This window comes from Gossypium arboreum, chromosome 13 (genome assembly GCF_025698485.1).
Source record: "Gossypium arboreum isolate Shixiya-1 chromosome 13, ASM2569848v2, whole genome shotgun sequence".
Taxonomy (NCBI): Eukaryota; Viridiplantae; Streptophyta; class Magnoliopsida; order Malvales; family Malvaceae; genus Gossypium; species Gossypium arboreum.
This window is the reverse complement of record NC_069082.1, coordinates 102239841-102257207: the sequence shown is the minus strand read 5'-3', so window position 1 is coordinate 102257207 and position 17367 is coordinate 102239841. Positions and strand designations below refer to the sequence as shown.

Genomic DNA, 17367 nt, shown 5'->3' with positions numbered 1-17367 from the left:
AGGTTTATATTCTTTACCAACTAGTTTTTTCTCATACTGGCTTACCTCAACCTTACCGTTACTTACCACACTTTCTTGTCTCGGTTCTGATTCAGATTCAACTAACCCTTCTTCATCTCGAATAGTAATTGTATGAAGCTGCTCTCTTGGGTTAGTTTTGGTATTGCTAGGCAAGCTACCTTGTGGTCTTTTTGAAATTAGCTTAGCAAGCTGACCTATTTGGTTCTCGAGCCCTTCAATCGATGCTTGGTGATTTTTAAGCGTTACTTCAATATTTTGAAAACAGATTTCTGACATCGAGATTAACTTCATTAACATCTCCTCAAGGTTCGGCTTCTTCTATTAGTGGTAAGGTTGTTGTTGGAAGCTTGGAAAGGGTTGTGCTCTTTGATTTCCTTGACCACCCCAAGAGAAATTGGGATTGTTCCTCCAACCTACATTATAGGTATTACTATAAGGGTTATTTTGAGGCCTAGGATTATTACCCATATAATTTATTTGTTCCTTCTTGTGCCAAGATTGTAGGGTAGACATTCTGGATTGTTCGTTCCTCTTCCATTCATATCGCACTGAATCACAGGATGTACCTGCATAGAAACATATAAACGACCAATTTTCTTACGTAAAAGTTCTACCTGATTCGATAACATGGTGACTGCATCTAAGTTAAGAACACCAACTACTTTTATCGGCTTTGTTCTCATGACTGGCCACTGATAATTATTCAGTGTCATCTCCTTTATAAAATCATAACCCGCCTCGGGTGTTTTATTATTTAGAGTACCAACGGCTACTGCATCGATCAACTGCCTAGTTGAGGGATTCAAACTGTTGTAGAAGGTTTGAACCTGTAGCCATAAAGGTAACCCATGGTGATAGCACCGTCTCAATAAGTCCTTATACCTCTTCCATGCATCATATAGGGTCTCTAAGTCAATCTGAACAAAGGAAGAGTTATCATTCCTTAACTTGGCTTTCTTAACCGGTGGGAAGTATTTCAGTAAGAATTTCTCAGTCATTTGATCACATGTAGTGATAGAACCTTGTTGTAAAGAATTCAACCACTGTTTAGCTTTGTTCTTCAGCGAGAAGGGAAATAACCATAGGCGAATGGCGTCGTTAGAAATGCCATTTATCTTTAAAGTATCACATACTTATAGAAAATTAGCCAAATGAGTATTTGGATCTTCGTCTTACAAACCATCGAACTGAACAAATTGTTGTACCATTTGAATAGTGTTCAGCTTCAGTTTAAAATTATTTACAGCAATAATGGGTCTCACAATACTCGATTCAGCCCCAGTTAGAGTGGGTTTGGCATAATCGTACTTAGTACGAGGAATAGGATCTGGATTTGCAACAACTGTAGGAGGTAGTTGATTATTCTGATTATCACTCATCTCCTCAGTAATAATAATAGCTTCCTCTTGCTCATCTACTATACACTGTCGACTCTGCCTTACTTCTCTATGATTTTTGCGAGCTGTACTTTCAATCTCACTGTCAAATAATAATGGTCCCGACAGGTTTCTTCTAGTCATAAACTAAAGGAAACTGCCAGAAGCAAATAAAAGAAAAATTAGAATGTAAAAATTAAACTAAAAACAAAAATAAAATGCAATAAAAGTAAATTGCTAAATTAATAAAAATCAAGTGTTCCTAATATTTTTGTCCCGGCAACAGTGCCAAAAACTTGATGATCACTAAACTAACTATAAATACGACTAAGGCAAGCACACCTATCAAACAATAGTATAGGCAAGCACACCTATCGAACAATAGTATAATCATAGTGAGTAGGGAATATTGTATCCACGAGGACTAAAAGTACTAGTAATTACAATTTTTCTATTATTTAGCCAAAAAATTGGAGTGATTGTTTTTAATCTAAAATTACAAAACTAATCTAACTAAGAATGCAACAAAGAATGAAATACGAAAATAATCGAAGATAACCAATGAGAAAGACAATACCCAAGAAAGAATCCACCTAGACTTCACCTATTATTCTAAATCTGAATTAAACGATTTATTCACTTGTGTCTTGATCCGTATAAATCCCTAAATTATGTTAATATCTCTTTTGAGAGTAAGAACAACTAACTCGAGGTTGATTAATTGAAATCTCTTTCAAATTAAAATCCCTATCGTCGCATTAATTCGATCTATGAATTTTCTTATTAGATTTGACTCTAAACCGGTAGATTTATGTCGTCCTATTTCTAGGATTTCATGCAACTCCACTCAATTATGCTAGATCTACTCTTAAATAAGGACTTTTGCTCCACTAAAATAAGCACATTAAACATGAATTAATATCCCAAAAATATTAAAACACAAAATAAGCATAAATAATTGAGAACAAGAATCAAGTATTCATCATGTAAAAACAAAAATTAAATAATAAGATTTATCATAGGTTTCATCCTTCCTAGGTATCTACGGAATTTAATTCATAATCTTGAATATAAACATATCAAAGTTAGGATAACCACAAGACATAAAGAAACTCAATAAAACTTCAAAAGAGATTAAATAGAGATCTTCGATCTTGAGGGAGATCCGTTTCTGAGTTGATTCCGTTGGCATTCTTCAAATGTTTTCTCCAATCTTCTTTGGTTACCCCCTTAGTTCTTCTAATCGGTATTTATAGACTTTAGAATGCTTAAAAAGCCTAAAAATTGGATTTTTTCGCGTATCTAGGAAGCAGGTTGCGAAATCGACACGGGCCGGCATATAGGCGTGTAGCTGTCGAGAGGTAAAATTGGACTGAATAGAAGTTTAAGAAATTTGAATCCCTAATCTAAGAGTTAATTAGCAACATGGATATCAATCGAACACTTTATTTCATCGAATTAATACTTTTGTGATTTTGGTTTTTATGCAATTTAGTCCTATTAGGTACAATTTAGCTTAATCAATTTTATTTTATGGATTGTCGTAATATACCACTTAGTCATTATCTAGCTAGAATTCATAATTGCATGCTTAATCATTGTTCATTCACCATATCATATGATCTGTCTTAGGTTCAATCCTCAGAATACTTCGTGTTTCGTTGTAACACATAAATATTACAACTGACATTTCACACTTGTAGCAAAAGTAGCTTTTCATTTCTTAATATTTTGTGCTAATTCTTTGCTCGGCGTATGAACACCGACGTGCGCGGTCACTCATTATAACCAATATTTCTCCATTCGGAAAGTCTTTACATTCCATCTGATTAACTATATTTTTTTGAAAAATGAACTTAATTTTCGTTATCTTAACACTCCTGACGAGTTAAATGGACAAAAGTCTTGTTGTCTAATGACCTTTGTCATGACAATCGAGTCTTTTCTTTCTACTCTAATGCCAAACTAGTTCATGATTCCACTAGTTGTGGGGTCCTATCTATTACGTCTTATCTTATGGGTATCGAAATAAAGATAGATATTAACACAATTTCCACCCATTTAGATACTCCTAATGCTGATGATCGCAAGATCAATGGTGAGTTCCCTCCATTCATTCAGCCTTATGGAGATAATGTTGGTTCCCTAAAGCTTCATGATCATTTTCTTCAATTAATCAACTCTTAGAAAATTGACCTGACCCATAAACATGCCACAATTCGTCTTATGAATTATTGGATCATCCATTGCATCCAAACCAAACATAAGTTGAACTTAACATCAATCATCTTTCTTCATATGATAGGGGTTATCAACAGCCCTTCTTCAACCATCTTTTCCCTTAAGTATAATACTCTCCTATCCATCCTTTTTCATAAGCTAGGTATCAATGTCTATATTGATCCTACCTATCAAGTTCAACAATCGAAAGAGGATGACAAGGTCACTCGCAATGCCGTCCCTACTTCTCGCGCATCCGTGGTTTTCAAGTCTTTTTGGGTCACCTCCAATGAAATTCATGCTACTTTTGATGCTTGATTTGATTCTTTTGTTGAGTTGTTTGAAGGTTAGATGTATGCTCTTGAGGAGAACACGGTAGCTCTGTCTTATTTCCCTCATCCTCTTATAGGTGATTAGGTTGTTTGAACTTATGCATGCTTTTTTACTTTCTATCACTCTCTTGTTATGGATGTTTTTAGTTCTTTGCTTGACATACTTGATGTTCTGTTTTGGTTGTTTTATCATTAGGATTAGGGATGAGCGTTCGATAAAATTGACTCGAATCAAATAAAAAAATTTTGAGTTAATCGAGATGACGAATCCTATTTTTATCATGACGAATCCTATTTTATCATGACGAATCCTATTTTATCATCCTAACTCGATTTGAATTTTTCTGGAATCAAGTCAAGTGAGATGAAATTCGTATCGAATATATTTGTTCAAGTTAAATTAAAAAAATGATTTTGGGCCCTTGTAGTCACTGCCACCCACCATAATCAAATTTGCCCATCTTAATCAAATTTGTTATTAACTTTCATCCCCTCATAATTTATTTATTAATCTTTTATATACGAGTTAGCTTCTTTTCTTGCTTAATTGTTTCAATTATCTTCTGATTCTTGTCACCATGTATTTTGAAAATAATATATATATATATATATAAATGTACAAAATGTGATTTTTTAATAAAAGTTATTTTAAAGATAAAATGTGAAATTGATACCAATGAAAATTTTAACACGAATATTTTATAACATCATCAATAATTCAATTTTAACGAAAATGATAAAGATTCAACATGATTAAACAATTCAATAATATAAATAGTACAAAATGTGAAATTTAATTTAATAATATAAATAGTAGACATAAATTTGAAAAAAAAAATTGGGGTTTGGGAGGAAGCAAAAGTTTTACAGGATTTGGGGGAAGTAAAATTTTTGAAGGGAAAGTAAAAGAAAAAAAGATTTGGGGGTTTGGGGGAAGGTAAAAAAAACAGTTTTGAGGTTTGTGGGGAAGTACAATTTTTTAAATGAAAGTAAAAGGGCTTGAGGGGGAGGTTTGGAGAAGGGAAGTAAAAGGGTTAGTATTTGGTTTATTCGAATTATCCAACTTATTTGAATTCGAAAATTCAATTCAATTCGATCTCAAAATTCGAAAAAAAATCGAGTTGATTCGATTAATTCGATTCGAACGTGTTTTTAAATTTTTCGGATTGAATCGAATTTTACTCACCTTTAACTAGAATGTTATTTTATAGTTGTAGCATATGACTTAATTTTGGATTTCTTACTTTCCATGCCTTAACTGTTATTTTCATTTCCTCCATATATGTCATGGTCAAATATTTTGTTCAATGCTTATATAACTTTTTTTAGCTCTCCTTTGATTTTTTAATGTTCTTTTTATATACCAAAAAGGGAGAGATAAAATATAGAAAATTTTGCCAAATTATTTTCAAATAAAAATATGTTGGGTAAACTTAATTTTCGAATCTTTCAAATTGTCCAAATATAAATAATTGTTCTTTTAATACTTTCAAAAGAAAATTATTCAAATTAAAAATTGATAACTTTGTAGTGAAAAGTTTTTATTAAAAGAAGTCACAACTTGAAAAATAAAAATTGAATTAGGGAAGTTCTTAAAGTCAATTTTTTAAGTTTTGTCATATAAAAAAGAGGAGATTATTAAAGTTTGATTTTCTAATATTTTGATATAACAAATTGTCTTTAAATCAAATTTGGTAAAATAGTTTTTTGAAAAATTATTTTCAAGTTAATTTTTAAAATGAAAAGCACAATTTTTAAGTTCGACTAGGTCAAGTGCAATACCCTGACCAAAAAGGTGTGGTACCAAAGAGTTAATTGGCAAAGTGACTCATGAGTATCAGACCCTTTTGGAAAATGAAGCGGTATCTAAGAGTCGGAATCAATTTGCATACAGAGGTATCGTACCCCATGTATTTTATTAAGGCACTCCATTTCCTAGGGATCACAACCCCAGAAAGTGGTAACGCACCAAAAATGAAGAGGTACTGCACCCCTCCAAGCTGAAGTGCAGTACTCATGGCCTCAACAGTCACTTTTTGACCAAAGCAACTAGACCCCTATGGCTTAGGTGTCAGTCCCTAAAGACTTGCAAAAGCAGACTCTAACAGCTCCAATTTATTTCTAACATCTTCAAACGACTATTAATCCATGATAGGGTATAAATGGAACATAAGAACACTCTAAACAAGTTAATAAACAAGCTTACAAAGATTTAAGAGCAAAAATCCAATCCTTTTCATTATTGTTCTCATTTTTTCTTGTACACATTTATGGGGTTAATTTTGATTCATTCTTTCGAGTGTTGCATTGTTATATGAGAGTGCTTAATTGTTACATATTAACCTGCTAGAAGTGACAATCCTTCCAAACTTTATTTCTCATTTTTGTGAGAATTTACTTAAGGTTTTGGGTAGAAAACCTTCAAGGGAAGTGAGTCAATCTTGATTACTGAAAAGATTAAGATTCTCAAGGTTAAACTAGATGTGCCAATGGGCCAGGCCGAGGCTCAATTCCAAAAAGATTTCAAGCCTAGGCCCATTTTTAGGCTAACCTAACCCACCTAAAAAGCCCATTTCACTATTCAAAAAATAATAAAATATTAAAAATTATAATTTTTAATTGATATTTTATATACTCTTATAATTAATTTTAAATTAAAAATATTTTTATTTAAATTAAATTTAGACCGAATCAACTCGACCTGAGGTGTGAAAATCCTTATCCAAGCCCAACCCTAATCGGGTCGAGCCTATTGGGCCAAGTGGACTACTTGGCCTTTGGACAGGTCTAGGTTAAACATTGTCCTTAAAAGGTTCAAATCTAGTAAATTTGAGATATCCTTAGCTGTAATAAGTTATGGTAGCATAGGTAGGTCATTGCGGTCGAACCACTATAAACTCTCGAGTCTCCATTATTTGCCTTTGCTTAAATTTTTTAAAACACCAATTTATCTTCCTCTTGGTGAATATTGATCCTAACAAATCCTATCTCCCCCATGAAAGATAAGAATTTAATCCTTCAATTTTAATTTATCAGAATTTAATATTTTGTACTTTATGAAAACATAAAAGTTACTCTAATCGAATAGCAGTGTTAAACCTTATGGTTAAATCACTAACTTTGAAATCAACAATTCAACAAGTTATTTATAATGAATAAATAAAAATTAAAAGTTCAACAATTTACATTAAACAAATTAACAGAACTCAGCAGTTAATGTTCACTTATTTACCAATAATTGAACTAATTTTGCGATTTTTGTAAAATATAATAATTAAATTCTGACAAAAAAAAAACTAACTTCGCATACACGTTATTTAAAAACTCTAAATAGATATAACATTCAACATGTGAATCAAAATGATATGTATGTATGTCAAAGCTTGGGATTTGGTTTGGTTGAGGTCACATGCTAAAGGTGAACGGGGTATGTAACAGCTTCCAGGAGTTGGGGGGCTTCTCTTCTAATGTTCATATTCTATAATGTTACGTTACAACTACAACTTATGACCCGCATCTGATTAAACCGTCATATTGACTTCAGTTTCTAGTCTTAATTATGTTTTTTACTTTTTCCAAATAATTTGGTTCATCTCAATCATTATTATAAAAGGGTGGATTGATTGAGTGACATAATTCCTCAAATCGTAAGGATAAAAGGAAAATGTCAAGTGGGAGACCATCATCATCAACACTGGTAGGAAAGAAGAGCAAGAAGATGGCATCAAGTTCAAAGCCAAATGCAGTGTCATTGCAAGACAAGTTACAAATGGTAGAAAATGAAGAGCAGGTTGTGCTTAAACACATACATGATCTTAACAAATGGGTATCTATTACTTACTCTTATTGTTTACACAAAATTCACTCTCTTAATTCTGGAAAATAAAATTATGCTTATTGGTTTTGGGAAAACTGACAGACAGATGCAATAGATGGAATGAACGAAGAGCAGTTAAAGGAATACCTTGAAAACAGACCTCAAGAACTCAAAAGTGTGAAGATCCACAACAGCAACAACAAGCCTAAACAAAAGCAAAAATCCAAGCTCCAAAAGTCTAAGCCTTCAACTTGCAGTGGAATAATGGCCTCTGTATGGAAGTTCCACAAGGAAGATAATGATGAAGATGATGTTAACAAAGGCATACAACACACTTCCAAGTAGCCAAGTAAAGTGAGCCTCAATAAATCAAGCTGGTGATTAACTTTTTTCATTTATAGCCAAATGGCCTATAGTCTGTTTGTATAATGCTGGGTAATTTAATAACTATAGTTCAATCATTAATTTCATTTACAGAACAAGGTGTATCTTTCTCTTTATTGCAATCAAAGAGAAATAATTTCAGTAAAGAGCATGGATCTAAATTACCATATCTCCATCTTGTAAATATGAATGCAAAAGAGCCAAGTACAAACCTACAACAGATCCCATTGGTCATTTTGCATAAAATTCAATTAGATCAAACATAAATTTGATGATTCACTATATATGGTTTGCAAAATACCAGGAGACCAACCTGAAGCATAAAACAATAAACAATTCATTCCGTTCTTGCATTTCTCCCACCTTTCTTACTAACTGCCTCACACAATCGGCATGGTAATGTGTCAAGGCTTGTTGCACGGGCCTTAGCATAGTTACCTAATACACCACATCTTCTCCAGGCATGGTACTCAGCATAAGCTACAGGATCATTAGCAAGGGCTTTCACGTAAGAAGCCAATTCCTCCATGGACCTAAACTTAGTTCCATCTATAATTGAATGAGGAGGGACAAAGTCCAGCACATTGGGAGCTCCAAAATAAATAGGAACCGCACCAGAGTCCAAAGCATAAAATAGCTTCTCGGTCACGTAGCTCTCCGTAACTGTATTTTCAATTGCAAGGACAAATTTGTAATGAGACATGGCACAATGTAAATGGTCCCACCACTTCGGGGTATTAGCATCATTGGTACACTCAGGGTAGAAGGAAAGGGCCATGTCTAAACCACCAACATTGTTCAGACATTTGCCAAAGGAGTGGTGCGGCAGCAACCTGAGGAAACTCTTAGCAAGCTGATTTCTTTGAGAAAGGCAGCGTGATGAAGACCAATAAACAAGTGTCTCCTAGAAATAGATTTACCAAAGAAAAAAAGGAAACCCAAATGTATTACAACCAGGTAATTATCGAAGGGGAATATTGAGAACTCATGAACAAAGAATATAAACCAACTACTCACATTGTTCTTATATGAAGATATGTGATAATTTCGACCATTATGAAAGAGAGCACCAGCATAGGTTGACTGAACATCATCTTTTGCATGGTAACTGATGAATAGATCCTCTCGACCTGAACGCCTTCTGCCAGCCTCAAGGTCCATGTACACACGAAGTGGATCTCCACTGTGCCTCTAACCAGAAAGAAAAGAAAAGATCATTCCAATTGATCCCAGAAAATGATAACCAAAGATTGGATGTATAGATTATCTTAATAAGCAACAGGAAACCAGAACATCCATACAAAGTCGTTTTTACTGGTATTTTGTAAGATCTATGTGAATATGCAAGACAGGCGGATAATCTCTTGAAAAACTGCAGTAAGACTGCTAGCCTTCTCAGTGGACATAACTGGTAATCTGCTGCTTTAATAGCTATAGTCACACTTAGCCCAAGTGTCATAAAATTCCTATATGACATGAGAAATGCTTGCAGACAGATATAACTACTGGACTTCCTATATTTAATGAAAGGTGTCCCTGGACTTTGGACTTGTTACAATATTCAAGATGATAAACCTGAGACACTAGTTCTGCCTTCAGTAGGAGCAGAACGAACTTCAATAGGCAGGACTTTGAAACTGTGATGTATTGCATACTTCTACATTTTTCGGATTTCTTTCCCTTCTTTCTCAAAAGGAATGCTCCTGATAAATATTTTTAACAAGATACCAAGAAAGTTCTTTGGACAAGATTTTGTAGTGACCAATTATTTTTGTATCTAAAAGGGGAAATAAACTAAAATGGTTATGCAGCTTACTAGTCAAAGTATGTAAATAATACGCTTCTCCTAGACACATTTTCTGATTACAAATATCTCAAGGACCTATCAGATCCTTGAAGGAACAAACTATATTACGAAAAAGTTAATGCATCATAAAAGATTAAGTTATAGAATACAAGATTCTATTTAGATGATCCCCTAAAATGGATTCCAAAACACATAAAGCTCAATAAGAAGATTATGCATGAGACATAACCAAAGAAACTTGCTTGATTACTATAATAGTGAGGTTTCTAAGACAAGTTTCCATGACCCAGATGGAAGACACAAATGTGTTTACCAATAAAAGACACAGGATTCATATACAGACACAAGCATGCATATAATTCCTGACCCAAAATGCCCTCCTAGCAAGCAAAATCCAATGGACAAAGTTGATAAAGTGGTCTCCTATATTATGAAAGAATTTCTATAAAACATCCATGACTGCATAAATTAATGAACCCTGAGGCAACAAATGGACATGAAAGAAAAACACTTGGTTTTTTTTTTTTTTTTTTTCACATTTTAAAGGAACTCAAACAAGTAGAAATGCACAAAAATTCACTCTTCAGAACCCTACTCCTCGGGAAGGGAAAACTGAGCCCATCTTCTACTCTTTTACAATATTTTGATATAACCCCATCCAAAAAAATTTGTAACATTTTTTCTTCTACCCTTTTCCAAGTTACTCAAGCCATAGTCGGAAAACCTTAACAACCAAATCTGACTTACATTCATAGAATCTTCCAACCCTACTTCTCAACAACTCAAATAAGCTTTTTAAGTAACAAAACATCAATTTCCAACATGCCGTTTCTTCTAATCATGCAACATGCCTCATAGCTCTAAATTGCAATTGTGGTTGCGGATGTTGCATAATGCTTCTAGGTTATCAAAGGCATTTTTTTTTTCAAAATGTTAATTGGGTTCTTTCATTAACTTACAAAATTACAAATTGTATAGATACCATATACATAGTATGTATGTGTGTGTATGTGTAGAGAGAGAGAGATAAAAAATTTTAATTTAATATCCATGAAAAATCCACTCCAATCAAAACAAACTTGATTCAAAACAACATTTACTAGGCATGAAAGTCCAACCCACTTGTCTTGACTCCTTGTCCCCATTTCAGCCCAGGTCCTGGATTACAAGTTTACTTACAATTTCAGCCCACTCAAGGCATGATAAATTATCTTCAAGTTTAAGCTTTAAACCAACAAAAGGTGGAACTCAAAGCAGAGAGCTTTCCTTTGTGCACCCACCTACTCCAAACCAACACTTTTGTTACTTTCAATCACCTTAAAAAGAATCGAGATCCAAGCATCCCTCTTTGGTATTCTTCATAAGTTCCCTTCAAGACATTAGAACTATATATAACTAAGAACTTAAACTTTTCACGAAAACATTTTTGCTTGGAGGTGGAATCTGCGTTGGGGAGAGAGATAAGAGCTGCAGTCCTTTGAAGACCAATATGGGATTACAAGAATGAAAAAGGACTTCGGAAGTAGAGCAAAAAACTGAAGAAACAAAAAGGACAAAAGCTAGATTCGTCTTTACCCTTGCAACAAGATATATCTCAAACCAAGAAAAAAAAAAAAATCTTCCAAAGCCTATTAAAGGCCAGCAGAAAATTATTAAAACTTAATTGATGCCAATTCATCATCCAAAATGTTTATTTTATTGATTCTATTTTTTTTTTTTGAAAAAAAAATGGCCTACGTTGCTTTGTTAGGCCATTGTAGTTGCAACCAACTATAACGGGTATCAGCCATTAAAAAAATTGTGATTTGATATCTTGCGCATGTAACAGCCAAAATGCAACATGGCCCCTTCAAAGTCCATTGGAAGTAGTCATTAAATTGCATAATGTACTTGTTTAAATGATACGTTATGTCTCCCCTAAGTAAAAGGTATAGTGTAGAAAGAATTATTTGGAAAAAAAATTATAATGGAATAAAAGTGATTAACATAATGTATAACTGAGAGTAATATACTATGTTATAAGAAACTAGGAATAACAATCCTCATGTACATACTAATAGGTTTTCAAGATGCCAAACAGCATTTCAGCTGTTACAATTGCATTGAATCACAATCATAATGGCCAATACACGTTACAAATTGACCACAACAACAACCACAAGTGACATAAAGGCGCAATTAGCAACAACAGGCATTTTAAAAAATCGATAAAAAAAAGGTTTGGGTAATAAACACTCGACAACTCAATTTTAATAGATTTCTAAAAACTTTTAATAACTTTTAAAAGATTAAAAGATAAGACTTTTTGTTTGAAATATAACTTCTTGCAAGGAAAAGGACATATCTAATTCTTTCTTTCTTTTTTTTCTGCTTCTTGTGTCTTGTACTTCCACTTTCAGCAGCTCATCACTTCCATCCTCTTCCTAAAGTAGACTATCTCCAAGCAGAATTTATTTAATCTTTTTCCAACGTTGAAGTTTTAGGTTGATTCTCTGTTTGACCTAAAAAATTCTAATAAAAAGAGAGATGCTGGAATTTGAGTTCTTAGTCGGAGATGGGTAGGTGCATAGCTCACAACTTCTGGTTTCCATCCCAACAGTTGGTGATGACACAAAACCATGCTCGGAGTGTGCTAAAATTGTAAGCCATTACCTAGGATAAACAATAGACAAGGACAAATGGTTTGGACTTTCAAATTTTTATTAGGCCTTTTAAGTACATTTCAGATGAAGAACTTCTATTAACCTGATTTTATATATTATTTTGTTTGCGATTAATATTGCAAGTTAACTAAAGAATCAAATTAACATAAGCATTACGTGTACAAGATATTACAATATACATGTATGGAATTTTTAGAAAAAAGAAATCACATTCGTGACTTGACAACCACGACAAGCTAGGTAACATCCATGACACCCGCAATCATGACACTATAACCGTATCTGCAACTAAATCAACAACCAAAGTTTATCCATTGCTAATGTTAAGAAATGGTTAAACTGGAGTAGGGATCCCTGACAGAACAAAAAAGTAAAATCTCCTAAATTCTAAATCATTACAATCTACTAATCAAATTGGTTAGTAAAGTCGCTCTTACTAACAAAATACAATTCCTCATGTTCCCGAACCAAACATCTTGTCCACAACAGGCTGCAGCTAAATTACAAGAAAACTATACTTCACTGACATTGTGATGAATGACACATTATTGATCTCCTTACAGTATCAATTCAAAAAATTATCTCAGTGTTAAATCCACGACACAAGTAGATCACACGTATAAAGTTCAGAAATGAATAGAATCTTCACCAAATAGCACTTTCAACTCCACGATTACGACTTTAATCAAGCAAATAAATCAAACTTTCCTATATTCCATAATTGCAGCTAAGCCAACAAGGAAAAAAAACATACCTGAAGTGGAGGGGTAGCGGTCTCAAACAAAAGGGCATCCGGTTTATCAGCAAGAACGGGAGATTTAGTCCATAAGCAACTCATCCCACATTGACAAGAATACAGATTATCTAAATTATCAGGAATCCAAGTCCATCCTTTTACCAAAACACTAACATGCTCCATTTTCAACAGATTGCAGGAAGAATGAGAAACAGGTTCCTGCAAAGACCCAGAGCTGTTAGAAAGCAAACGGATCAAATCGTGGTGTTTTAGCTTGAACTGGGAACAACCCATTTGAGAATCCCATGTCTTGAAAGCAGAGAGCAGATCAGTAAAAGGGTTAGGGTTGGAAGAAAGGGTGAGAGATGGAGTGGTAAAGGGTTGTTGGATAGAGGAGGAAACAGAAGGGAATTCAAGGAAACCAGAAAAGAAGAGGATCAAGAAAGTGAAGAACAACATGAGCGTAACGGTGAAGGTGTTGAGAGGTTTCAATTGCATGGTATTGGTGGGGTGGAGATGTAATTGTCAATTTTGGCTACTCTAAATTTCATTCTTCAAATAAAAGGGAAAGAAATGCAGAGGAAAAACAAGAGTTGGCTTTGGGGGGTTTACCAGACTTTTTCTGTAGTATTAATTAGTCTTTTAACATTTTTCATTGATGACGTATCGAAGAAGAGAAATTGGTGAGCTGCTCGTATTTTATTCAATTAGTTTTTTTAATCAAAATTAAAGCACAAGGTGAAAAGTAATTACTATTTTATAAACTTAAGTAGGATTCATCCAAGACAGATAAACTTAATTAAAACCTTAGTTTTAATCTTGAAAATTGTAAGTGGATTTAATACGAAAAAAAAAAAATTTTAAAAAGGTGTATCTAATAGTTTTTTTAGTCATGATAAGTAGTTAAATGCAACTTTAATAATCTTTCCATGGAAAATATAGTAATCCTCAGGTGAAATATAAACTAAATATTAAGGACTGAAATGACAAATAAATCATCTTTGAATAGGAGGTAAATTATACTGCTTTGAAAATTTAAATAACCTTTCGCAATTATCGTATTTTTAACATAAGCATACTAAAAATGAGACTCAGAAATTATTTGTTGGCATGTCGAGCAATGAACTTTGCCATTGTCTCCTCCACCTAGGATTTTTCTATATATAATTGTCAACTTTGTAATATAATATATATATGACTTTATAATTTTATTTTCAATTTTATTTCAAAAACTGAGTTGTAAAGTCTACAATTTGTTTTACTTTATTTTTCTAATTTTTCAATATATATATTAGGTTTAAGGGTGCAAAAATCGTTAATTTTTTTAAAAAAGAAAGCAATTAAGACTTTTTTTTTTGCATCTATTAAGTATTTGAACTTTTAAAATATATCAAAAAGGGCCTTCAGCCCTTTTCAAAAACAACAATTAAGTCCCTACTTTTTTTTGCACTCAATTCGGTACTTGAACTTTCAAAATGTATCAAAAAATTCTCAAACTTTTTCAAAAAATACAATTAAGCCCCTGCTTTTATTAAAAATTAGAAAAAATTAAAATCAATAAAAGGTATAAATATTATTAAATTTTAATAAAAATTCAAATATTAAAATTTATTAAAAATTATAAAATATATAAAAATCATAAAAATATAAAAATTGTAAATTTTTATAAAAATCGTAAAAATTATAAAATATATAGAAATATAAAAAATTATAAATTTATAAAATTTTATAAAGTCATAAGAAAATTATAAAACGTAAAGAAATATAAGTTTAGTAAAAAAATTATAAAATTTATCGTGCCAAAAAAGCATCTTATAATTTTTCTATAACTTTTATTGATATTTATTTTTTCTATCACTCGTCACATGTCACTCGTGTTGTGACGCATGATGACTTTAATTAAAAAAATAGGGTCGTTAATTTTTTATGATTTTTATAAAATTTTATAATTTTTTATTTTTTACTATTTTTATAATAAAAGTTCTAATTTTAAAAAATTTAAAATTTTTATATTTTTATTAAAATTTAATACTTTTTCTGAAATTTATTTTTATTTTATAATCTTTTTAAAATTTTAATAAGAGTAGGCGCTTAATTGCTTTTTTGAAAAATTTTGAGAGCCTTTTTATGCATTTTAAAAGTTCAAGTACCCAATTGAGTGAAAAAAGGGACTTAATTATTTTTTTAAGAAATTTGAAAACCTTTTTAATATATTTTAAAATTAATATATCCGAATTAAGGCCTAATTGGAATAGTGGTTTCGTGACCACAAATCCGAGATAGAAATAATTATTTTATAATTATTTTGAGGTTTATGATATGATTGCATAATTGTGTGAAAATTTCGTGAAGAAATTTTTGGCACAACGAGTTTAATTTAAAGTTAGGGACTGAATCGAATAAGTTGCAAAACTTGCATTCTAGAAGTTTTTAGTATGAAATTGCTCTGAAATATTAATTAGGAGGTCTTAAATGGTAATTTGACCAATTTTAAGTTCATAGACAAAATTAGGACATGGAAGGAATTTTTGGAAAGTTTAGTAGTAAGGGCATTTTGGTCATTTGGATATTAAATGAAATAAAAATAGGAAAAATAACCCAAAATGATCATCTTCTCCATATTATTCTACCGATTTTTGCTCTCCTCCATAGCTGGGGTTTCTTCAACTTTCAAACTTCATAGTAAGTGATTTCAAGCCCCGTTTTTAATGATTTTTATATTTTTGAAATCCCGGTGCTCGATTTGGCTTATGTTAACAATCATTCAACCTATGGTTCATATTTGGAAAAATACCCATAGGTGAAATTTGTTTATTTTGGTGTATGACAGAATATGAGGTTTTAAATTTTGTTAGACAACTTGTGCTACTCGGTTTTGAGTAAAAACGAGTAAAAAGGCTTAATCGGTAAAAATATTTAGTAGTTATAAATACATGTTAGAGTGAGAATTTGATATTGCCATAGAAGGGAAAAATGATCAGAATGTCATAAAACATAGTAATAAGGGATGAAGTTTAATTCCCGAGCCTAGGGGCAAAAGTGTAATTATGCAAAAGTTTAGGGGCAAAATGGTAATTTTGCCAAAGTTCGTATTAAGGACTGTTTTAATGAATGTACGTATTAAATAAGATTAATTTGGTATTATAGATCAAGAGAAACGAGATTCAAGTCGTGATCGAGGGAAAAACAAAATTTACGAGGAATAGGCTCGATTGTTAAAAATTTTGTACCGAGGTAAGTTCATGTGTAAATAAGGTAGCATAATTGTTATTTTTAAGTTATTGATGTTAAATATATGATATGCTGATTTTTATCATGAAATATATGCTTTGTGGTTATTTTCGAATAAAATGCAACTTAAGTGTATTATGTGTTAAATATAAAGTGTTACCGAGTATTAGTTTCGGTATTTTACGGAAGATGGCAAGGAGATGTGTTCGAGGAAAATCCCGTTTGAACCTTAGAAATAGATTAGGATACAAGTGACATGTCACTAGGATGGTTGAACATCCGAACTCGTTGAGTTGAGTCCGAGTTCGTGAGATGTGACTAGGCATCCGAACTCGTTGAGTTGAGTCCGAGTTCACTTATGGGCGGGTTACATGGTAGCTTGGCTACAAATATGGCACTTATGTGCAAATTATCCATGTATCCGAGTTATATTCCGATGTGTTCAACGGTAAAATTTCTAGTGAAATGGAAGAACACTTAAGATGCGGTGGCGTATTGGTAAGTATTGTGAAATGGACACTTTGGACAGGTATGTACTTAACCCTCGGGTTGAAAATAGATACAACAACTATAAGGTGGTAAGATGATTAATGATGTTTAGAAATGTGATATATGTTTTGGTGATACCATGCTAAGGTTGTTTGGTATAATTGTATTGTTATGTTACTTGTTATTTTCATATGACTTACTAAGCATTCATGCTTACTCCCTCCTTTTCATTCACTGTAGTTTTGAACAAGCCGGCTTAGGAATCGGGACAGGTCAAAGGTTTGATCACAC

General features: G+C 32.4%; 2 protein-coding genes and 1 non-coding gene across 8 annotated transcripts; 2 read left to right on the top strand and 1 right to left on the bottom strand.

Annotated features, from left to right (window-relative positions):
• Nucleotides 1-864: 864 nt before the first annotated feature.
• On the top strand, nt 865-971 carry LOC128287156 (small nucleolar RNA R71). The gene has a single exon (XR_008277852.1). It is a non-coding gene; the product is annotated as a small nucleolar RNA R71 (small nucleolar RNA).
• Nucleotides 972-1131: 160 nt separating this feature from the next.
• LOC108464570 (alpha-(1,4)-fucosyltransferase) lies at nt 1132-14001 on the bottom strand. 6 transcript variants are annotated; one of them, XR_008277389.1, is made up of 5 exons: nt 13375-14001; nt 9168-9341; nt 8316-9054; nt 7914-8037; nt 1132-1554 (listed from the first exon to the last, which is right to left on the bottom strand). XR_008277389.1 is itself a non-coding variant. In XM_017764930.2 (4 exons), the coding sequence occupies exons 1-3, from the start codon at nt 13852-13854 to the stop codon at nt 8488-8490; spliced, it is 1221 nt and encodes a 406-aa protein (XP_017620419.1). In that variant the 5' UTR covers nt 13855-14001; the 3' UTR covers nt 7741-8037; nt 8464-8487. The 6 variants fall into 6 exon arrangements, 3 of the variants coding, with proteins under 3 accessions (XP_017620419.1, XP_017620417.1, XP_017620416.1); XR_008277390.1 differs by having other exon boundaries at nt 7927-8037; XR_001868332.2 differs by lacking the exon at nt 1132-1554 and having other exon boundaries at nt 7741-8037; nt 8316-8362; nt 8464-9054.
• On the top strand, nt 7614-8620 carry LOC108462514 (uncharacterized). The gene is made up of 2 exons (XM_017762456.2): nt 7614-7775; nt 7869-8620. The coding sequence occupies exons 1-2, from the start codon at nt 7614-7616 to the stop codon at nt 8109-8111; spliced, it is 405 nt and encodes a 134-aa protein (XP_017617945.1). The 3' UTR covers nt 8112-8620.
• Nucleotides 14002-17367: the final 3366 nt, after the last annotated feature.

Bases quoted from the DNA above. Each gene is read 5' to 3' on its own strand.
- LOC108462514 (XM_017762456.2), top strand. From the start codon at position 7,614: ATGTCAAGTGGGAGACCATCATCATCAACACTGGTAGGAAAGAAGAGC. The intron at 7,776-7,868 runs GTATCTATTACT...GAAAACTGACAG, and splicing joins TACATGATCTTAACAAATGG to ACAGATGCAATAGATGGAAT.
- LOC108464570 (XM_017764930.2), bottom strand. From the start codon at position 13,854: ATGCAATTGAAACCTCTCAACACCTTCACCGTTACGCTCATGTTGTTC. The intron at 9,342-13,374 runs GTATGTTTTTTT...CTTTCTGGTTAG, and splicing joins CCGCTACCCCTCCACTTCAG to AGGCACAGTGGAGATCCACT. The intron at 9,055-9,167 runs GTGAGTAGTTGG...ATCTATTTCTAG, and splicing joins TATCTTCATATAAGAACAAT to GAGACACTTGTTTATTGGTC.